The sequence below is a fragment of the Macaca mulatta genome, chromosome 1, assembly GCF_049350105.2.
Source record: "Macaca mulatta isolate MMU2019108-1 chromosome 1, T2T-MMU8v2.0, whole genome shotgun sequence".
Classification (NCBI taxonomy): domain Eukaryota; kingdom Metazoa; phylum Chordata; class Mammalia; order Primates; family Cercopithecidae; genus Macaca; species Macaca mulatta.
The window spans coordinates 239139003-239162148 of record NC_133406.1 but is presented as its reverse complement, the minus strand read 5'-3'; the positions used below and the strand labels follow the sequence as shown (position 1 = coordinate 239162148).

General features: G+C 59.2%; 1 protein-coding gene across 1 annotated transcript; it reads left to right on the top strand.

Annotated features, from left to right (window-relative positions):
- The first annotated feature begins 112 nt into the window (after nt 1-112).
- LOC702125 (ATPase family AAA domain-containing protein 3A) lies at nt 113-23135 on the top strand. The gene is given in 18 exon segments (XM_077981007.1): nt 113-420; nt 3946-4022; nt 5464-5532; nt 5534-5573; nt 5576-5709; nt 6009-6068; nt 7173-7242; nt 8482-8647; nt 8881-8950; nt 11039-11194; nt 11844-11900; nt 12168-12293; nt 12614-12738; nt 13568-13619; nt 15342-15412; nt 16559-16726; nt 18220-18328; nt 22377-23135. Coding segments are annotated over 18 exon segments (1902 nt in total). The 5' UTR covers nt 113-215; the 3' UTR covers nt 22524-23135.
- Nucleotides 23136-23146: the final 11 nt, after the last annotated feature.

Sequence of the window (23146 nt, the reverse complement as noted above, 5' to 3'; positions counted from 1 at the left end):
GCTCCGCCATGGCGGCGCCGTCGCTGTGGCGTCACTGTCCTGGCGGCCAATCCGAGGGCTGCGCGCGTGTCCCTTACGCGCTTCTATTGCCGGGAGGAAGGGGGTGTGTCGCGCCTGCGCAGTGGTCTTGGCCACCGGCTCGCGGCTCGTGGAGGCTTGTCCCAGACGCACGCGAGTCAGACTCGGGTTGGGGTCCTGGCGGCGGCGGCGCGAGCATGTCGTGGCTTTTCGGCATTAACAAGGGCCCCAAGGGTGAAGGCGCGGGGCCGCCGCTGCCTTTGCCGCCCGCGCAGCCCGGGGCCGAGGGCGGCGGGGACCGCGTCTTGGGAGACCGGCCGGCGCCCAAGGACAAATGGAGCAACTTCGACCCCACCGGCCTGGAGCGCGCCGCCAAGGCGGCCCGCGAGCTGGAGCAGTCGCGTGAGTGCGGCGGAGCGGAGCGGGTGGGACGGTCGGGCCGGGCCGGGCCGGGCCCGGAGCTCTGGCCCTTGCTGCTCCTCGCCGTTGTCGGCAGCCACTTCCCGGGGGAGACTGCGCCCCCGGAGCACCCCCGGCCGGAGCCGTTTCGCGTGCCGGGAGGATCGGACTCTTTCCGTCACCCTTTTGCACCTCTGCAGCTGTCAAGAGCGGGTCAGGTGCGGAGGTGGCGCTCACGGGTTACAGGGTCAGGGCCTGGGGCTGGCCCTGGTCTTTCAGTTACCACCGAGTGCGTGGGATCTTTCTGCGCTTGCTGCCTCCACGTGGCGCAGGCCGAGGCGTGGCCATGTCGGTAGATGGGTTTGTTGGGTGGTTGCTAGCAATTGCCACATAACGAGGGAAGCATATTTGAGAGTTATTTGGTTCTAACAAGAGTCTAGCAGATTTGCAGTTCTTGTTGGAAGACGTTAGCGTTTGCACGGCGAGGTCTGTGAACCGCAGGTCAGGCCGTGCTGCCCAACTTGAGGAAATCCCTGACCCAGTGCCCTCAGGTGTGAGCACTCACCATGTTGGCCAGGCTGGTCTTGAATTCTGGCCTCAGGTGATTCGCCTACCTCGGCCTCGCAAAGCACTGGGATTACAGGCGTGAGCCGCTGCTCATGGCCTTGCTGGGTAATTTTAATGATCAGGTTAGGATGGGAATCAAGGGCTGGACTTCAGGGCACCTCGGAGGACAGCGGACTTGGGTGACGGACTTTCTTGCTGCAGGCTCATTTGGAGGGTTCCTTTCTGTCCGAATTCCTGAGGGTTTTCACCTGCTAACTTCACTTAGAGATCAAAACTTGTCCCACTTCGAGAAGCTGAATCTCAGTTATCAGTGGTACAGGCCTGATTGAGCAGCCTCGGGCCACCGAGGGCCTCCTCCCCATGGTGCAGACCTGTGCCTCTGAGTTGCTCCAGTCCTGGCAGCCCCAGAGCCCCTGATCTGCAGTCTGCGCTGCCTGGGTTGCCAGTGCCTTGGCCTGCCCTCTGTGGTCGAGCGGGGCCTGCCAGGTGCACCGTGGGGAGCCCTCCATCAGTCTTTGTTTCCTGTGGATTCTGTTCCAGGTGTGGACGCTTTCATTCTTTCATTTTTATCCCTTCCCTCCTTCCTGGCCTGACTGCTGGCTGGTGAGAGAGGTTTCTCCAAAGTTTGCCGCTCCCTTTCCGTCCTGGACCTCTTTTTCCCCGGGTGCTCCCTGCCGTGCCCATCTGCCTGGTAGTCCCTCTGCAAGCCCGTCCCCTCCTGGCTTCCTGTGTGCCCCTTTCCTGGCAGCAGGGTCGCCGAGATTCGGCTGGAGCCCGTTGCTTTGGCCTTGCTGCTCTCCGGGCAAATGGGCGGCTCCTCCTCACAGCCTGGCTGCCTCCTTTGTCCCTGGAGGCAAAGCCCCATGCTGCCTCGTTCCCAGGGTCTTCCCTGACCCCTCCTGCGGCCTGTCCTTGGAAGCCAGAGCAGCACATTGTCCCAGAACTGTTTGTGTGAGCACCAGCGCTCGCCCTGCCCTCCACAGAGGGGTGCCTGGAGGAGACCCTCGTGCCCAGTGGGTGTGAATCCATGCGCTGGGAGCACGTCCTGGCACAGGGTCACCCCAAGGTGGTGAATGATTGTTCTCATTCTAATAACGAGAGGCCACACGAGCCCCAGACCTGCTCTTTCCCCTCTCATCCTCCCCAGAGTCACTGGGGGTGGGAACTGTCAATGAGCCATTTTCAGGGGAGGGAGTGGCCTCAGCTTAATCCAGCCAAAAGTCCTCTCGGGAGGAGGTAGGCAGAGCGCCTCACTGTGACGCCCACGTTCCTGTCACTGCTCTGTGGCAAGACCCTGGGGGCTGACACACCCTCGGCCCCCTCCAGGTCAGAGTGAGAGTGGGTGAGGGCCCCGGGGCCCTTCAGCCCTTGGCTTCCTGAGCTCACCAGCCAAACCCATTGACCTGGCACTGTCTTCCCTGAGAGGCAGGTCCCTGTCCCATCTGTGCTGTGGTCACTGGGGCCCCCGAGGTTGGCCTCCAAGCTCTTTCCTGGACTCTGACGCTGATGCCCGTCAGGCCAGTTCGTGCCTAACCACAGGCCCAAGCAGAGCCACCCCACACGCCAGTGCATCGCTGCCTCTGTCTAAATGCAATGAGTGCTCCCCACGGTGCTTCACGCCTGTGTCAGTCACCTCCAAAAATTACACCTGAGCTGAGAACAAACGTCGAGCTCTAGGTAGTGATGTGTTTGCTGCAGTTGACTCTGAAGGCTTCAAAAAGTGAGACAGCCTGCAGGAGGCAGAGAGACGGGAACAAAGCCCCAGCCCAGGAACATCAGGGGTCCCTGCCGGCTTTACGGACGTGTCTTTCTGTGCTAGAAGATGTATTTATTTATTTACTTATTTGAGATGGAGATGCGCTCTGTCGCCCAGGCTGGAGTGCAGTGGCGCAACCTCGGTTCATCGCAACATCCACCTCCTGGGTTCAAGCAATTCTTCAGCCTCGGCCTCCCAAGTAGCTGAGGTCACAGGCGTGTACCATTGTGCCCTGCTCTTTTTTTGTCTTTTTAGTAGAGACGAGGTTCGCCATGTTGGCCAGCCTGGAGATTTGTTTCTTTAAGTCTCTCTCTATCCAGCTGGAGTGTAGTGGCATGATCTGGGTTCACTGCAGCCTCTGCCTCTGGGGTTCAAGCCATCCTCCCACCTCAGCCTCAGAGTAGCTGGGATTACAGGTGTGCGCCACTGCACCCGGCTGATTTTTGTATATTTAGTAGAAATGGGGTTTCACCACATTGGTCAGGTTGGTCTCTAACTCCTGGCCTCAAGTGATCCACCCGCCTCAGCCTCTCAAAGTGCTGGGATTACAGGAGTGAGCCACCGTGCTTGACCAGAAGATTTTTATGGTAAAATTTTGTGATGGGAAAACTGTCATCCCAGAAAATTTTGAGACCTGATGCTTAGGCCTCAGCAGCTCGGAGAATACGTACTTCTGTCCCAGAACACCCAAACGTCAACCTGTCAGTTCCCCACCAGGAACAAAGTGTAACTGGGGACGTTGTCATACGCTTGCCCTCGTCACCCTGAGCGTGTTGGCTGGTATCCAGTTCTTATTCATTCTCTTTCTTGCCTGCACGTGCCTGATGGCAGATCAATGACAATAGCTATTGGAAGCTTAAGAAAAGCGTTTGTAACATGAAAAAATAGAGGACCCTTTAGCCATCACCTGACTTTCTGTTGAATTGGGAAATAGCCTCCTCCCGTCCATGTGGGACGGCCTTCCCGATGTGACCCTCCAAGACTGTCCCTGGGGGGTAAAACCCCACAAATGCATCAGCCCATGTGCTGGGGACGGGGCATCGTCATGCCAGGTCTGACTGGGAAGGAGGATGGTGAGGCAGGGCTGGGGGCTTTGAGGTCGAGGCGTGGCCGTGGATTCCAGAAAGCCCCTTGGCTGATGTGCATGCCTGCCCAGTGGCATCCGGGTATCCTAACACCTGCCCTCCGTGCCCCTGCATCCACAGGTTATGCCAAGGATGCCCTGAATCTGGCACAGATGCAGGAGCAGACGCTGCAGCTGGAGCAACAGTCCAAGCTCAAAGTGAGTGGGGCCGGTGTGGGTGGGGAGGCCGGGGTGCACGTGGGGTTTGGGCATGGAGATTGGTGGGCTACTGCCGGTGGGTAGGGCCAGCGACGTGTACATGGGCAGCAGTGGGGCCCAGGGCCAAGCTTGGGTGCCTCATCTCACAGAAGGAAACAAGGGGAGGTGAGAGACGCTGCTGCAGTGCCACCCGAGAGAGAGGACCAGTGTTGATGAGGGTGTCTTGTCGTCTGGAGGGCCTGGGTCTTCTTGAGGTTCTCACCTCATTTCATTATGCTCAGCAAGATTTTTTTGTTTTATTTTATTTATTTATTTATTTTGAAATGGAGTCTGTTTCCCAGGCTGGAGTTCTGTGGTGCCTTCTGGGCTCACTGCAACCTCCGCCTCCTGGGTTCAAACAATTCTCCTCCCTCAGCCTCCTGAATAGCTGGGATTACAGGCACCCGCCACCACACCTGGCTACTTTTTATATTTTTAGTAGAGACAGGGTTTCACCATGTTGGCCAGGCTGGTCTCGAACTCCTGACTTCAAGTGATCCACCTGCCTCGGCCTCCCAAAGTGCTGGGATTATAGGCATGTGCCACTGTGCCCGCCCTGTTTCATATTATTTTTATTTTTTTTTTATTTTTTTTTTATTTATTTTTTATTTATTTTTTTTTTTTTGAGACGGAGTCTTGCTCTGTCACCCAGGCTGGAGTGCAGTGGCCGGATCTCAGCTCACTGCAAGCTCCACCTCCCGGGTTTTACGCCATTCTCCTGCCTCAGCCTCCCGAGTAGCTGGGACTACAGGCGCCCGCCACCTCGCCCGGCTATTTTTTTGTATTTTTTTTAGTAGAGACGGGGTTTCACCGTGTTAGCCGGGATCGTCTCTCGATCTCCTGACCTCGTGATCCGCCCGTCTCGGCCTCCCAGAGTGCTGGGATTACAGGCTTGAGCCACCGCGCCCGGCCTATTTTTATTTTTTTAAAGACAGAGTCTTAGTCTGTTTTCCAGGCTGGCGTGTAGTGGCGTGATCTCGGCTCACTGCAACCTCCACCTCCTGGGTTCAACCTCCTTTCTCAGCCTCCGAGCAGCTGGGACTACAAGAGCCCGCCACCACAACTGGCTGATTTTTATATTTTTAGTAGAGGTGGGGTTTCATCATGTTGTCCAGGTTGGTCTCTAATTCCTGACCTCAGGTGATCCACCCACTTTGACCTCACAAGGCACTGGGATTATAGGCTGGAGCCATGACGCCCGGCCCACCCAGCAGGATTCCTAGAATAGGCACGAGCTCTGCCTCCATCATGGTCCAAAAGTGAGCACCTGACCGGAGCTGCCCAGAAACAGCCTTGGGTGGGGTTGGTGTTCGCCCTCCTTCCCTGGGGGCCTTCGCAGGCTTCTGCTGGTGCTTCTCTGCCTGCGGGTCTGGATTCCCCCAGGGCCTGAGCCTGGGTGCAGATGCAGCTGGAAGCCCCGAGCCTGCTGCACACACTAGTCCGGGTACGGAGTCTCTGCCGTGCCGGGGCCCGTGCAGACACAGGAGGGACTGTCAGGCAGCGCCAGCCCTGAGAAGTGCCACGTGGTGGGTGCTGTGCTCTGCAGGAGTACGAGGCCGCTGTGGAGCAGCTCAGGAGCGAGCAGATCCGGGCGCAGGCCGAGGAAAGGAGGAAGACCCTGAGCGAGGAGACGCGGCAGCACCAGGCCGTAAGAGCGCGAGAGGCCGTGAGGGAGGCCGCCCGACTCCAGGGGATGGCTCGGGGCAGGACTAGGAGCCGGGCACGGTCCCAGGCGCTCTGGAGTCAGCCTTTAGAGCTGCCCTTGGAACAGCCTTGCACAAATGCCTAAGACCTGCAAAGTCCCTCACTGCTGAGCCGGACGGGAGGTCCCCGCCCCCCCATGTTTGTGTGAGGCTGATGGCGCGTGGGAGTCCCGGTGCCCGGCCGGGTCGGCCCTGAGTGCAGCTCCCGGCTGAGATGTGTCCTTGCCGCCCTCTTCTCCCCCAGAGGGCCCAGTATCAAGACAAGCTGGCCCGGCAGCGCTACGAGGACCAATTGAAGCAGCAGGTGAGCTGAGCCTCCCCTGCGAGGCGCCTGCGTCCCTGAGAATGTAGGCGGCTTCGTACCGGTCGGTGGGTCAGAGGCCGTGGGGCCAGAACGCTGGGGCTGCTGATGGTGGGTGCTAGTGCAGGGGAAACTTCGTGGACAGACGCGCACCGGCACACGTGTACAGGCACACATGCAGAGACATGTGCACACACGTACGGGGAGACAGGCACCCCCCAACACGGGAACACACACAGCCCCACAGAGGCCCACACACGCCCACCCGCAAACACACCCCCATACACACGGGCACACACACCCTGCACACAGGTACACACCCCCCCCACATGGACACACACCCCGCACACGGGCACGTACACATCCCCGCACACCGCACACGGGCACACACACCACACATGGGCACACACACCCCGGCCCACACCCACATGGGCATGCATAACCCCTCCTGCATGGGCACACCCCCCACCACGGGCACACACGCCCTGCGCATACACCCCCACACGGGCAGAATCACCCCCCGCACACCCCCTGCATGGTCTCCGCAGCAGAGGCTCTCCAGGCTCGTGGAGCCTCCTTGTCTCCCACCCGGGTGCCCAGCTGGCAGCGTGGGGGGTTGTGCTTGTGATGGCTGGTCAGTGGCAGAGAGCAGGTCTCTGGGCCCATCAGAAAAGCTTGGGTGACATCTGCTCCCTTCTCCTTAGGGCCCGTCGCCCTAGTCCTGAGCTCACAGGCGGGGTTCACGCGTTGTCTGTTGCGGCCATTGTAGCTTCAACATTTAATTGGCAGACGACAGAGGCTTCCTTCAGCACAGCGTGAATCAGGGCGGTGGTGTTGGGAGGTCGGCCGCGCAGTGGCCCTTCTCAGGGAAGCCGCAGTGGGGGCTGTTTCTGCCGCTGGGGAGTTTGGGTTCTGAAAGCAGCCCCTCAGCGACTGCCGTCCCGGCCGATGTCACCCGTGTCTGTGTGTCAGGCTGCGGCATCTGCAGGCCCCAGGTGCGCGGGATGCTTGGAGCCCCCGGTCCTGGGGCAGACACAACCTCTGGATTGGTGTTGAGTGTTTTTCTGGTTTTAAAGGCTTTTCTCTTTTTCTACGGCTTCTTCTCAGCAACTTCTCAATGAGGAGAATTTACGGAAGCAGGAAGAGTCAGTGCAGAAGCAGGAGGCCATGCGGCGAGGTAGGCTGTCTGCTCTCCTGGCTGGGGCGGAGGCCGCGGTGGCAGCATGGAGAGCGGGGGCTGCTTGTGGACCTCAGCGCCTGACAGACACTTACCCGGCGTGCACTGAGCCTGAGCCCCTCATAGCTACCCATGCAGTGGGCAAGGCTGCTGGGGCTTCCTGGGGTGGGACTGCCTCTCGGAAGGCACCTCGGTCTGCGACCAGACGCCAGGGCCTGTGCGGGGAGGGCGGGAGCTGCTTCACTTCATGGGAAGAACGTGGGTCTTTTTTTTTTTTTGAGACGGAGTCTCGCTCTGTCACCCAGGCTGGAGTGCAGTGGCACAATCTCAGCTCACTGCAGCCTCCGTCTCCTGGGTTTAAGCAATTCTGCCTCAGCCTTCCGAGTAGCTGGGATCACAGGTGCCCGCCGCCACACCCGGCTAATTTTTTTGTATCCTCAGTAGAGACAGGGTTTCACTATGTTGAGCAGGCTGGTCTTGAACTTCTTGACCTCGTTCTCCACCTGCCTTGGCCTTCCACAGAGCTGGGATTACAGGTGTGAGTCTCTGTGTTCTGCTTCGAACATGGGTCTGGACTGTCCTGTTTACTGTCTTTACTGTCCCCGATGAGGATCACAAGTATTTGGTGCCACGTGGCATTTGTCGGTGAGGGCGCCAGGCGAATGTTTGTCACCACTTTTCACCGGGGATGGGCTTGTGGTGAGGTGTGCACGTTCACTATTCCATAGCCAGACATGGCACGGCACGCGCCTCTGAGATCTGACAGCTGTGTTTCTGTGTGAGGGGGGCTTCTCTGGGAACTCCACATTCCAGTTCTTTGCTTTAAAGCGAACATCCTGACAAGGTGCCTGGGCCTCTGGGTCGGATTTCAGGGGCTCTAATCCACGGGCAGGGCCGGCATGTGCACCGTTCCTACAAAGGCCTGTGTGTGTCTGTCCATGGCATGGTGCGGGCTGTGGTGTGGGCCTGCCCATGGGCTGGGCTTGTCCTTAGTGTGAGCCAGTCCATGGTCTTAGCCTATTGGCAGTGTGGGCCTGTCAGTGGCCTGGGCCAGTCCGTGGCCTGGGCTGGTCTGTGGTGGCCTGTCTGTGGCGTGGGCCTGGTGGTGGCGTGGGCCTGTCCGTGGCCTTAGCCTGCCAGCGGTGTGGGCCGGTCCGTGGCGTGGGGCTGTCCACCGTGTGGACGGAGGCAGACGTGCTGCACAGCGTGGCACTGAGCTGCCCTGCTTCTCTGGGGCAGCCACCGTGGAGCGGGAGATGGAGCTGCGGCAGAAGAACGAGATACTGCGAGTGGAGGCCGAGGCCCGGGCACGCGCCAAGGCCGAACGAGAGAACGCAGACATCATCTGCGAGCAGATCCACCTGAAGGCGGCCGAGCACCGTCAGACCGTCTTGGAGTCCATCAGGTGAGCGCTGCCGAGGCCCATGCTGGCTGCAGACGGAGCTCCGCAGGTGTGAGTTGCTGTTCCTGGGGCTCTCCAGCTCTTCCAGGCCTGGCCGCCGTAGGCTGGCTCCTTGGTGGGGTCACTGCCCCTCTGTCCTGGCAAGGCCGGGCCGCCATCTCAGGGCCTCGACCTGCTCTTGCTACGTGGCGTGGATCTTCTTGTCCGTCCTGGTCACATCGCTGCTTTCCCCGCAGGACGGCTGGCACCTTGTTTGGGGAAGGATTCCATGCCTTTTTGACAGACCGGAAGAAAGTGACAGCCACGGTAAACATTCTTATAAAACAAGGCTGGGAGGTGGCTGAGGGGCAGCCTGTGTGGGCCTCCTGGAGCCCTGGGTCCTGTCCCTGCTGGCTCTGCACAGGCCCTGGCGCTCTGCCAGCACAGAGCAAACCCACGTTGTACCTGCTGGCCACGGCTGCTCCTCCGTTCTCAAGCTAGAGGAAGAAAACACAGTTGCTAGCCTGGGCCACACAGTGAGACTCCATCTCTACAAAAAAATCAAACATCAGCTGGGTGAGGTGGCAGCGCCTATGGTCCCACTATTCGAGAGGCTGAGGTAGGAGGATCACCTAAACCTAGGGAGGTTGCAGCTGCAGTGAGCTGAGATCGCACCACCGCACTCCATCCTGGGCGACAGAACAAATCCTTGTCTCAAGAAAAAAATTGTCAAGAGTGGTGGCTCACACCTGTGATTTCTGCACTTTGGGAGGCAGAGGCAGAGGTGGGCGGATCACGATGTCAGGGGATCGAGACCATCCTGGCTAACACGGTGAAACCCCGTCTCTACTAAAAAAAAGAAAAAAAAATACAAAAAAATTAGCCATGCATGGTGGCGGGCGCCTGTAGTCCAAGCTACTCAGAAGGCTGTGGGAGGAGAATCACATGAGCCGGGAGATGGAGGTTGCAGTGAGCCGAGATCCCGCCACTGCACTCCAGCCTGGGCCACAGAGCGAGGCTCCTTCTCAAAACAAAAACAAAGACCCCGACTCCATTTTGCAAAAACCTTCTTTAGTCCTTATAAAACCCTGAGAGTTTGAAGTTCACAGATTCCTCTCTTGTTTAAAGCCTCACTCTGTGCTCAGGCTCCGGCCTGCTGTGGTGGCGCACTACGTCGCACACGGCTGCGTCCTCCGTCCCCCCATGCCCAGCACACAGTAGGTGCCTGGCACACAGTGGGCAGTTGCTCTGCCATGGTGCGGGTGCCCTGTGCTGTGACTGCAGCGCCTGTCCGTGGCCTCGCCAGTGTGACGGTGAATGTCGCCGGTGGTGTTTCCACCCGTGTTGGTGAGACGGCGTCACATGAGAACATGAGGGAGCTCCTTAATGCACCATTGACTTTTGTGTATTTGTGTTTAGAGGCAGGGTCTTGCTCTGTGGTCAGACTGGAGTGCAGTGGCGCCATCTCGGCTCACTGCAAGCTGCACCTCCCCAGTTCAAGCAGTTCTCCTGCCTCAGCCTCCCGAGTGACTGGGATTACAGGCTCACGTCGCCACGCCCAGCTAATACAGGCCTGTGCTACCAGGCCAGGCCAGTTTTTCTATTTTTAGTAGAGATGGGGTTTCACCACGTTGGCCAGGCTGGTCACGAACTTCGGACCTCAAGTGATCAGCCCGTCTTGGCCTCCCAAAGTGCTGGGATTACATGGGTGAGCCACCAGGCCTGACTACGTTTTTGTTTGTTTTTGAGACAGACTTTTGCTTTTGTTGCATAGGCTGGAGTGTAATGGCACGGTTTCAGCTCACTGCAACCCCCGCCTCCCGGGTTCAAGCGATTCTCCTGCCTCAGCCTCCCACGTAGACAGGATTACAGGCATGTGCCACCATGGCCAGCTAATTTTTTGTTTTTTAGTAGAGAAAGGGTTTCTCCAGGTTGGTTAGGCTGGCCTCGAACTCCCGACCTCAGGTGATCCACCCGCCTCAGCCTCCCAAAGTGCTGGGATCGCAGGCCTGAGCTACCGCGCCCAGTCAGCCTAATCGATTTTTAAAACGAGTCAGAGATTTCGGGTTAGCCTTGTTTTCCAGGAATAAAGTACCATTTTAGTGGCCAAGGAAGTAGCAGAGGGTGTGGCCCTGTGACATAGCCTGCTGAGTCTGCCCAGGGCCCTGCTCAGCGACCAGGGCTTTGCAGGATTTATGCTGCCAGTTGCAGAGAAAATGGCCCTGAGTGAGGGCGCTGTGACGGCCCCGCCTGCCTCCTGTAACCACGTGACTGGGATTCCGGTTCCTGTGCTGCCAGCACACAGCCCTGTGCTTCTCCCTTGGGCGGAGAGAGGGTGGGGCAGCCCCGTGCATCTCCCGCTCTAGGAGGGAGGGAGGGTGGGGCAGGCACGCCAGTGCAGTGTCTCCGCTGCAGGTGGTTGGGCTGACGCTGCTGGCTGGCGGGGTCTACTCTGCCAAGAATGGGACAGCCGCGGCGGCCCGCTTCATCGAGGCTCGGCTGTGGAAGCCATCCCTGGTGAGGGAGACGTCCCGCATCACGGTGCTGGAGGCGCTGCAGCACCCCTTCCAGGTAGCAGCGCGGGCCTGGTCCTTCCTGAGTGCGGTTCCTGGCTGAGTCCCCTCTACCCCACGAGCAGAGCCCGCCCGTGCACACCCTCCTGTCCGCGCACACCCTCCTGTCCCTCCCCTTTCCCCGGATGACAGGCAACCGCACGCTCCTTCACGCCCGGGTTTTCCTGTCCGGCGCTGTAGCTTAGGGGTCTGCATCAGTGAGACTCTTGCCCCATCTGCTTCGGTCTGCCCTGCTCGGGGCTCGTGGTGGGACCTGGGAGCACATCGGGGTCCTTGCAAGTGCTGGGACTTGGGTGTGCTTGTGTGTGTCGGGGAAGCTGCCACAGACCATGGTGTCTGGCAGCCTCCCTGGGGAGCCGCGCCACTGGCCACCCCCGAGGTGCCTGCTCTCCACACGGGGGTGGTGGGGTCTCCACAGATCACTTGGTAGGTAATGAAATAAAAGCCAATAAGGAACTGGAAAATGCCCCCAATCCCAGCAACAGTCACCCAGTCTCCCAGCGCGGCGGGGTTCCAGGTCCTGGCCAGTCCTGGCAGTGCTTTGGGGCAGCTCCGTTTCGGTGTGTTACTGAGTTTGTCTGTGCGTTGGTGGCTGTGCCGTGGCTGTGGCAGGTGACCCAATGGCGCTTCCCTTTCCGCTCCGGTAGGTCAGCCGGCGGCTCCTCAGTCGGCCCCAGGATGCACTGGAGGGTGTTGTGCTGAGTGTAAGTCGGTGTGCCTGGGACCGGGGAGGTGCAGGGAGGGGTCCCCGGAGCTGCGCCAGGCTGTGGCCCTTGCTGGCACTCGTGGTGGTGCTGAGGAGCTTTCGGCTTCTGAGATGTGACCGCTTGGACCGTGCCGGGGATAGGCTGTCTGTCAGCTGGACGGCACCCCGAGGAGTGGAGTCCACAACAGGGCATTGCTGCAGCCCCTACTCCCAAGGCTTCCGTGGGCCCTGAGTGTGTCCCCCAAGTCCCCGTCTTCCCTGGCAGCCCAGCCTGGAAGCGCGGGTGCGCGACATTGCCATAGCAACAAGGAACACGAAGAAGAACCGCAGCCTGTACAGGAACGTTCTGATGTACGGGCCGCCAGGCACCGGGAAGACGCTATTTGCCAAGGTGAGAGCACCTGGCTGCGCAGGTGGGCCAGGGGCCGCTGGGGTCTCACCGGCCTGCAGGTGTCTGGGGGTCGGCCGCCTGGGGAGTGGACTTCCCTTAGGCCTTTGTCCGCTCTCATGTAGGTTCAGGGTGTTGGTGTGGGCAACAGCGCCTCCCATCTTCCAGGCAGGGGACGTCTCCTGTTTGGCAGGCTGTGGCTACCAGGCTGTGGCTTCCAGGCAGGGACGCCCGACAGGGGCTCCACACTCTGGGTGGAGTGTGCAGGCTTTGCCGAGGCAGATGGAACATCTGTTCTGACTCCCCTCACTCTTCCTGTCTAGAAACTCGCCGTGCACTCAGGCATGGACTACGCCATCATGACAGGCGGGGACGTGGCCCCCATGGGGCGGGAAGGCGTGACCGCCATGCATAAGCTGTTTGACTGGGCCAATACCAGCCGGCGCGGGTGAGACGTCCCCACAGCATGCACACAGGCCCTTCACTGCGGCCCAGCAGGCTGCCTTCGGGGAAGGGGGTCCAGGTGGCTTTCCGGGACCTCGTGGTCTTTCTGCAGCTCTGTCCTTGTGGCCACGCAGGAGGCCGGGCGGAGGGTCCCTCGGAGGGAAGGTCCCCTGAGTGTGGACCCTGGTGGACACGAGGCCCCCAGTGTTTGGAGGCTGCCAGTGGGATACTTGGCTCAGGGCAGAAGGGAGGTGGGTGGGTGTAGGGGGTGAGGGGTCTTCACAGCTGCAGGGGCGCCTCCTCCACGGCCGCCCTCCCTCCGACACGCGTGCAGGTGGGCGTGGGCACCAGTTCCTTTTGGTAGAACCATTTGGAAGTCAGCCGAAGACAGCATGGCACACACCCTTCGATAGGTCCCACAGTGACCCCGCGCAGGGCACAGCCTGGGCACCCTTGGGACCTCAGCTGTCCACATTGGCACCACATTCCTCATGGCTGGCACCCTCCCACTTTAGAAGATCCTGCCCCTGGTGTGGACTCTGAGCGGCCACCAGCGCTGCACTGGGCCGGGTGGGGGTGAAGCCTGCAGGGCAGAGTCTGGTGCCCCCGTGTGCCGTTGGCTTTCCGGCGCCTTGTGAGACTGGGCTGTGGTCAGCTGCCCAGAGGCCAGGCTGATGGGCTTCTGTCAGATCCAGGACTTAGGGCTCCTGATGGGGCAGAGGCTGCACCCCTTGGGGATCTGCCCGCTCGGCCTGCTCCCGCCACAGCCGGACGCTGCTGTGGGCCACTCTAGGTGTCACTCTCGCCATGCTTGGCCTCCCTCTCGTTCACAGCCTCCTGCTCTTCGTGGATGAAGCAGACGCCTTCCTTCGGAAGCGAGCCACCGTGAGTGTCACTAAGCCTCTGTCTGACCACGGGGGTGGTGGAGTGGACACAGCCGTCTCCCTGGGCCAGGCTGCAGCCCTCTTATCAATGTCTTTTTCTCTCTAAGTTTTGTGTGAAAAACAGCATTTTTTAGGTCAGCTGGAAGTTAAAAGTTATGGCTTTTGAGGGTTTTTTTGTTTTGGTTTTTGAGATGGAATCTCTCTCTGTAGCCAGGCTGGAGTGCAAGGGTATAATGTCAGCTCACTGCAGCCTCCAACTCCTGGGTTCAAGCGATTCTTCTGTCTCAGCCTCCCAAGTAGCTTGGATTACAGGTGCCCACCACCATGTCCAGACAGTATTTCTATTTTTAGTAGAAACGGGGTTTCATCATGTTGGCCAGGCTGGTCTCGAACTCCTGACCTCAGGTGATCCGCCCTCCTTGGCCTCCAAAAGTCCTGGGATACAGGCGTGAGCCACCACACCCGGATGCCCTGGTCTCTTTTTATTTTTATTTATTTGAGAGGAAGTCTCGCTCTATGGCTTAAGCTGGCTTGCAGTGGCGCAATCTTGGCTCACTGCAACCTCCACTTCCTGGATTCAAGCTAGTCTCCTGCCTCAGCCCCCTAAATAGCTGGGATTACATGCTTTTGCCACCATACCCAGTTACGGTTTTTTTGTATTTTTAATAGAGATGGGGTTTCACCATGTTGGTCAGGCTGGTCAAAAACTCCTGATCTCAAATGATCCTCCCGCCTCAGCCTCCCAAAATACTGGGATTGCATGCGTGATCCACCACGCCCAGCCTTTTAATTATCATTTTAAGACAGGGTCTCAGTCGCCCAGGCTGGAGTGCAGTGGCGTGATCACAGTTCACTGTAGCCTCGACCTCTCGAGCTCAAGCTGTCCTCCTGCCTCAGCTGCCCGCGTAGGCAGGACTGCAGGGGCACAGTGCCATGCCCGGCTAATTTTTTTGTAATGTTAGTAGAGATGGAGTTTCCTCACGTTGTCCAGACTGGGCTCGAACTTCTGAGCTAAAGAGGTTTGCCCGCCTTGACGTTCTCAAGTGCAGGTATTACATATGTGAGTCCCCACGCCCAGTCAGGCTTTTTTTTTTTTTTTTTCCAGAGTCTCACTCTGTCTCCCATGCTGGAGTGCAGCGGTGCAATTTCAGCTCGCTGCAACCTCTGCCTCCCAGGTTCCCCTCATTACCCAGGCTGGGCTATAAGAGATGCTCCCGCCTTGACCTTCTGAGGTTCTGGGATTATAGACGTGAGCCCCCATGCCCAGTCAGGGTTTTTTTTGTTTTTGTTTTTGTTTTTGTTTTTGAGACAGAGTCTCACTCTGTCGCCCATGCTGGAGTGCAGCGGTGCAATTTCGGCTCGCTGCAACCTCTGCCTCCCAGGTTGAAGTGATTCTCCTGCTTCAGCCTCCCACGTAGCTGGGACTACAGGTGTGCCACTACCCTGGCTAATTTTTGTACTTTTAGTGTAGACGGGGTCTCATCATGTTGGCCAGGATGGCCTCAAACTCCCTACCTCAGGTGATCTGCCCTCCTCAGCCTCCCCAAATGCTAGGTTATGTGCATGAGCCACCGCCCCTGGCCCTGGTCAGGCTTTTGAGTTTAGATCCATGAAAGTGTCGCCGCGTCCCTGCTCCCTGCAGGAGGGAGGCCTGTGGGAGCTTCTGCTGTGGCTGTTTACAAGGCTTTGCTCCTGGTGTCTAAAGCTAGAACCTTCTCTGTAGGAGAAGATAAGCGAGGACCTCCGGGCCACACTGAACGCCTTCCTGTACCGCACGGGCCAGCACAGCAACAAGTGAGGGAGCGTCCTAGGCCCCCGGGTAGGGCTGTGCAGCCGTCGCCCTTGGTTCCCACCGAGGGACCTCAGGGGCCCTGGATCACAGTGCTGGGCAGCACCCGTGGCCTCAGCGTGTCCACCTCGGATGTCCCCTGGGAACGGCCCAGCTCGGGACAGCATGGGGCGTTACTCAGGAACATGCGGGGGCCTCCTGGGCAGAGCCGGGGTCAGTCCCGTCCTCACGGCCCTGTGCGATGCCGCCCCAGCTTTCAGGTCCCTCTGCCCCTGGGTTTCCGCGGTCCTGTGCCTGCAAGGGAGGCTGTCTGATGGTCTGAGGCTCTGCTGGGTCTCCCTTGGAGGGTGTGGGTGCCCTGGGGTGGGAGATGGAGACACGGTTGCTCCCACGGGAAGCTGGGCACGAGCAGGTCCTGTGTGTTTGGGCGGAGCCTGGGGCCTTGGACCCCCGCCCGGATGTTGGACAGGGGTGCACCCTCCAGGCCTGGGGGCCTCCGCACATTGTGCGTCCTCCGTGAGCTGCTGCCCTGAGGTCCCCAGTATGGTGATCGCCCCACGGCAGGCTCCCTACTTCCTTCCAAATCCCCTACGTTTGAGTTTTTTAGTCTCCTGGGCCCCTCCAGCCCCAGTCACGTGTCACACGGAGGATCAAGTCCTACCAGTTGGCCGTGGCCGACTCCTCAGGCGTGTTGGGCTCCCTGGCTCAGCTGCTGCCGGTACACGCTCCCTGGAGCCCTGGCTCAGGTCCTTCCCAGAGAGGCAGGGCTGGGACCCTGCTGAGCCTCCGCTGCACCCGAGCCCCTGAGGTCCTGGTCCTGGCTCATGTGGCCACTCCTGACACAGACTCTGGGTCCTGCATCCCTGCTCCCAGCATGGCGGGGCTCAGGCAGCAGGAGGAGTGGTGGTCCCGGTGCTGCCTATCAGGCTTGGCAAGGGTCAGCAGGGAAGCACCATATGGGGCAAGAACAGAGACCCAGGAAGCCGGGCGGAGGGACAGCTGGGTACGGTGGGGCAGGCGGCCGACCAGGGCTGTGCCCGCGTCCTCATGTTTCTTGCTGCTTTAGATGCTTCCTGTGGGGGCTGAGGCGGCCCTGTTTCCCTCAGCGCAGCTCGGCCACCAGCCCCAGCATCCTCATCCCCGCCCCGCAGGTTCATGCTGGTCCTGGCCAGCAACCAGCCCGAGCAGTTCGACTGGGCCATCAACGACCGCATTGACGTGATGGTTCACTTCGACCTGCCGCGGCTGGAGGAGCGGGAGCGCCTGGTGAGAATGTATTTTGACAAGTATGTTCTTAAGCCGGCCACAGAAGGAAAGCAGTAAGTGTCCCGCCTCACCCGCCCCTGTCCAGGGACCCTCGCTCAGGGCCCACCCCGCCCCTGCTCTCCAGACGCTCCCAGCAGGCCCCGTCACAGGGGTGGGCACCACCTCCCTGTCCTGTAGTTTCGAACAGGAGACTGTGGGCCCCAAGGGTCCCAGAGGCCACATCCAGGGAGGTCCCGCCCCCCTTTCTTCATCACCACCTGAGAACAGCCTGGTGGCATCTCCTTGGGTTTGGGGGCAGAGTCCACCATCACTTACAAACCTTCAACATTCCTTTTTTTGTTTTTTTTGAGACGGAGTCTCGTTCTTGTCCCCCAGGCTGGAGTGCAGTGGCATGATCTCAGTTCACTGCAACCTCTGTTTCCCGGGTTCAAACAGTCCTTTTGCCTCAGCCTCCTGAGTAGCTCAGATTACAGTCACCCACCACCATGCCTGGCTAAATTTTTTTTTATTTTTAGTATCGTGAAACGGGGTTTTATGATATTGGCCAGGCTGGTCTCGAACTCCTTACCTCAAGTGATTCACCCTCCTCAGCCTCCCAAAGTGCAGGGATTACAGATGTGAGCTACCATGCCCGGCCTCTTTTCCATTCCTCTTCACTCCACGGAAGGCTGTAAGGAAATCCTGTGCCCAGCCACCCCGATGGGAGGTGACGTGGAATGTTGCTCTGAGACCCCCATGTCGGGATTGGAGGGAGAGGCTCCTCATGGTCCACTGCTGGCTGCTGGCCTGGCCTTCCTCCACCTGCCACGCTGGCCCTGGAGCCTCATGGTGTGGGGCGCAGCTCTGGCTGCACTTGTGCCTTGAGGCTATCAAGCTCCCTGTCGCTGGCGGTGGGTGCAGCAGGCACGGTGGGCAGAGCCCTCCAGGTGATGAGGGGCCCTGGGGCCACACGCCGGCTGCCTCAGGAACACTCCAGATGAACAGAGGCCGCTCCACTTCTTGGCGTCCCCAGGGCCCTGGTTTCTGAGTCCTTCTGTGCACCTGACCTAAATCCCTGCTGTCGCCAGTGACGACGAAAGAGAGTCTGGTTGCCGCTGCCACCTGCTCCGTGCCAGCCCAGCTGTCTGGGCCTGTTTCCCTATGCCCTCCCCTGCCCTGGGCTCCCCCCGCCCCCATGGCTGCTCATAGCCCTGGCACCATGACTTGGCGTCTGTGGCCTTCAGGCAGATGCTTTTCTAGAAGTCAGGGCTCGCCACTGCCAGCGTAAAGGCCATGCGTCCTGCGGGTGCTGTGTGAGCAGCTGTGGGCAGGGCTGCTGTGAGGAGTGGTTGGGGCCATCTCTAGGCCCTGTAGCCGCTCTCTTCCTGCTCAGTCTGGGCCTGGCCTGCAGCAGACAGATGGTGCAGAGCTGGGCTGTCACAGGGAGAGGTCCCCTCCCAAGGGGACATCTGGCATGGGTGCCCGCCTGGCGGCGTGTCTTCCAGTCCCCACCTCGTGGTGTGGGAGCCGCTGCCGTGGCCGGCCCACTTGGGAACTCCTTCCCCAGGCGTCTGAAGTTGGCCCAGTTTGACTACGGGAGGAAGTGTTCGGAGATCGCTCGGCTGACGGAGGGCATGTCGGGCCGGGAGATCGCTCAGCTGGCTGTGTCCTGGCAGGTGAGTCAGGCTCGGGCTCACCCACCCAGACGGGAGCCCAACTGCTGTGGAGACGGCCGGTTGCGCCTGTCCCAGCACCAGTGTCACGCGGGAGCTTCTGTTGAGGGGTTTTCTGTGCACAGACATGACACGGGGCACCCACCCCCGTTGGGCCACTCCACATGGTGGCGCCCACCTGCTCATGCCCTCAGGAAGGGGGGCCCATTTTGGTGGCTGACGGTCACACGGGGCTCTTTGGAAGCCCATCCAGCGTTGCAGTAGCCTGCACTCTGCCGGCTGGGGCGGGAGGCTTTGGACTCTCACCTTGGCCAACAGGCACCTCCTGGTGTAAATGCTGGTCAGGACAGGCCCTGTGTGAGTCGGGGGTCGGGATGGAGGGACGTCGTGTTTTCTGGACCAAATCCCTGGGCTTGGTCCTCCTTGACACACAGGTGGGAGTGGCCTCTGATTGTCCCACAGCCAGTTGTTCCTTGGAGGCCCCCGTCCTGCAGCTCCGTGGCTGCTGCAGGGACGGGGAGCCGGGACTCAGAGCAGTGTGGGCGTGGCCATCCGGAAAGCTTTGGTCTTTGGAGGTTGCTGGAAAAGCAAAACCAGGTCTGTGGGGCCGAACGCGCCGTGGCCACACACAGGCATCGCCGCCTCTGGGGTCTGCAGAGTCTGTGTGACAACCTGGTCACTCAACCTAGCAGCGCTTTTGAATGAATGTGTGTCAGATTAATGAAGTAGCCAACTACCTTGATTTAAACATTGCAGCCGGGGTCTATAGGGGCTGTATTAGTCAGTACAGGCTGGGTTATGCCGCTGTGACAAAGAGCCCCAGATCTCAAACCCCATCCTTGTGGGTCAGCTGAGGTCTCTGTTCCAGGCCATCCCCACTTGAGACCAGGTCTATTTCCACAACTAAGAAAGCAGAGGCCGGGCGTGGTGGTGGCTGACACTTGTATTCACAGCATTTGGGGAGGTCAAGTCAGCCAGATTATTTGAAGCCAGGAGTTCAGGACTAGCCTGGAAATTTTACAAAAAATGAAAAAATTAGCCAGACCTGGTAGTGCATGCCTGTAATGCCAGCTGCTTGGGAGGCTGAGGTGGGAGGATCACTTGAGTCCAGGAGGTTGAGGCTGCAGTGAGCTGTGATTGTGCCACTGCACTCCAGCCTAGGCAACAGAGCGAGACCCTGTCTTAAAAAATAAGAATAATTTGGGCCAGGCACAGTGGCTCATGCCTGTAATCCCAGCACATTGGGAGGCTGAGGCAAGAGGATCACCTGAGGCCAGGAGTTCAAGACCAGCCTGGCCAACATGGCCAACCTCACCTCTACTAGAAATGCAAAAATTACCCGGGCATGTTGGTGGCACATGCCTGTAGTCCCAGCTACTTAGGAGGCTGAGCCAGGAGAATCTCTTGAATCCAGGAGGCAGAGGATGTGGTGAGCCGAGATGGTGCCACTGTCCTCCAGCCTGAGTGACAGAGTGAGACTCCATCTGAAAAAAATAGTAATAAGCCGGGTGTAGTGGCTCATAGCTGTAATCCTAGCACTTTGGGAGGCCGAGGCGGGCGGATCACAAGGTTAAGAGATGGAGACCATCTGGGCAAATGGTGAAACCCCATCTCTACTTTTTATAAAAATTAGCTGGGTGTTGTGGCGCATGCCTGTAATCCCAGCTACTTTGGAGGATGAGGCAGGAGAATTGCTTGAACCCAGGAGGCAGAGGTTGCAGTGAGCCGAGATCACGCCACTGCACTCCAGCCTGGCAACAGAGTGAGACTCCATCTCAAAAAACTAAAACTAAAACTAATAATAATTTGGGCTGGCCCAGTGCAGTGGCTCACACCTGTAATCCCAGCACTTTGGGAGGCCGAGGCAGGCAGATCATGAGGTTAGTTGATCGAGACCATCCTGGCTCACGCAGTGAAACCCTGTCTCTGCTAAAAAATACAAAAAAAAAAAAATTAACCGGCCTGGTGGCGGGTGCCTGTAGTCCCAGCTACTTGGGAGGCTGAGGCAGGAGAATGGCATGAACCAGGAGGCAGAGCTTGCAGCGGGCCGAGATTGCGCCACTGCACTCCAGCATGGGCAACAGAGCGAGACTCTGTCTCAAACATAAATAAATAGATAAATAAAATAATAATTTGGGTTGGGTGCAGTGGCTCACACCTGTAATCACAGCACTTTGGGAGGCCAAGGCAGTGGATCTCCTTGACTTCAGGTGATCTACCCCCTTTGTCATCTCAAAGTGCTGGGATTACAGGTGTGAGCCACCGCACACAGCCTCTTGAATGTTTTTCTCATAAAAGGGTGTTGAATTTGGTCGAATGCTTTTCCTAGATCAGATGAGATGGTCATGTGGTTTCTTTCCTCCACTCTGCTAATATCAGTTGATTTTTGTATAAACATTTAGTATGTGGAACGTTGACTGATTTTCCTATGTTGAACTATCCTTGCATTCCAGGAATAAATCCTGCTTCTTCGTGGTGTAGAGTCCTTTAACTATACTGCTGAATTCATTCTGCTGGCATTTTCTTGAGGACTTTGCCAGTGATGCTCATCAGGGATATTGGCCTGTCATTTTTCTTGTGATGTCTTTGTCTGGGTTTGATATCAGGGTAATGCTGGCCTCCTAGGATGAGTGAGAAATGTTCTTCAATTTGTCCCAGAGTTTGAGGAGTGCTGCTGATTCTTCATGTTTTGTGAATTCACACATGAAGACATCAGGTCCAGGTCTTGTCTTTGACCTTTTATAGTTTGAAGATTTTAGGTTCCCACAAAAGTTGCAAGGGTAGCACAGAGAGCTCCCAGGCCCGGGGCCTTGCCATGTGGTGAATGTCATGTGTCACTGTTGGCCCTACCTGGGACTGGGTCTTGCCCCAGAATCCCACCCAGGAGGCCACGTGACATTTCGCTGTCACTTCTGGTGGGCTCTGCCAGGTCCCGTGCTTCCTGGTGGGGTGGCCCTGTGAGCATCTGCTCATCCCCTTTCCTCCACTGGGCCCTGGGTGAGGTGCAGCCACTCGGGTGCACCCTAAGGGTTCCTGCACCTGTTTGAACTCTCTTGGGTGGGCTCAAGACCAAAAATGTTGAGCAGTCCTGGGCCCCTGACGCACAGTGGTGGTCCAGCTCCAGTCAGTGTCTCCCCACACAGTGGCTCTTGGCGAGGGGTGGGCGCTGCCAGTGGGGACGGGCACCATGTGGTCATCCCCATGGAAGGTCCCGTCGTGGCAGCCATGTTGTGGGAGAATGGTGTGCTGCTGCCCCTTTACCCTGTGAGATGAATCCTGCCTCTGGGAGGCACAGCCAGGATGGGGTTAGGGACCCACTCAGCTGTCCGGGAAGCGTCCCCTGCCCTGTGCTTCCTCTAGCTGTCCTGGTGCACTCCCGAGCACGGTGCCCAGTGGGCGTCCCCATGCCCAGACCCTGACCCACAGGTGCCTCCCCTTGGGGACTCCACACCTTTCACTGGCACTGGGATGCAGAGTGACCTGTCCATGGCAGAAGGGCTGGACCTCAGGCTGCCTGAAGCAACACCAAGGGCCCCAGTCCCAGCAGCTCCAGCCTCTGTGTGCTGGATGCCAAGCCCTGTGCCAGGAGGACAGGGAGGTGGGGGCAGGGCTGGCCTTGGTGCCCTGAGGTGGGCAGTGGCTGCCTCTGCCCTGGCGGCCGGTGAGGGTCAGGGTCTGAGGGTCTGAGGTGCAGTGCCACTCGGGGATGCTGCCTGGCCACGGCTGAGACACACAGAGGGTCTGCAATTCCCCGGCCTCTTGGGAGCTGCCCTCGGTCAGCTGTCAGTGGGGCTTGGCCTTCGGCTTTCTATTATTAGAAAGTCATCGAGAAACAGCAGTGCTGAGGACGCAGGCAGGGCTGTGGCACTGCAGGGGTCGCTCCCGGTGCCCACACGCATGCTGGGCTCTGCTGAGGTGTGGGAAGCCTGTGTTTCACCCTGAGGCCGTTCTGGTGCCCCTGGTTTGGCCCCTCCCCACCTCGGGGCCCTGGTGTGCATTGGGGGTGGGGGGTTCCCATGCGGCCTCCCTCAGCTCCCTCTCTCCTCACTAGGCCACGGCGTATGCCTCCGAGGACGGGGTCCTCACCGAGGCCATGATGGACGCCTGTGTGCAAGATGCTGTCCAGCAGCACCAGCAGAAGATGTGCTGGCTGAAGTCAGAAGGGCCTGGGCGCGGGGACGAGCCCTCCCCATCCTGAGTCCACAGCGAGACCCACACCTCACAGAGCTGTCAGCGGACCCCTCCCACCCCCAACTTCCGGCCCCTGCACATTTAGGAAATATTCCTGGATGGGGAAGGGCTGTGCCCAGGGCCTCTGTGCACCAGCTTAGCTTGTGGTGGGGGTCGGCCGTTCTGCCCCCCAGGACACCCCCTGTTGTGGGCACTGGCTAGGGAGGGGCAGGCCTCCTTCCTGCCCCTTAAGACACTTGGGAGACGCATTTTCCATGTGACTCAGAGCGGGAGGGGAGGCTTCACACCCCAGCCCCTGCCCAGGCCACGGGGAGGGTGGGTGCCGGCTGAGCCCCCAGGGCAGCAGGAGAGGGGCGGTGGTGTCTCTTCTCGGCTCCCACAGCAGAGCCGGGTGTTGGGGGCCTGCCGGGACCAGACCGAGGTGGGGCGGCCTGAAGCCTGCTTCCCACTGCAGGCGGCACACCCCGGCCCTATGCGCAATGGTGGCCCCGAGAAAGCCCAGGCTGTGGCCGGGAGGAGGGAATCTGGCCGGGCGTCTGAGGCCACTCTCAGCTGGCCGGTCCAAGCCTGTGGCTGGAGCTGGGGTCTGTTTACCTAATAAAGTCCCACAGGTGCCTCACCGCTGTGTCT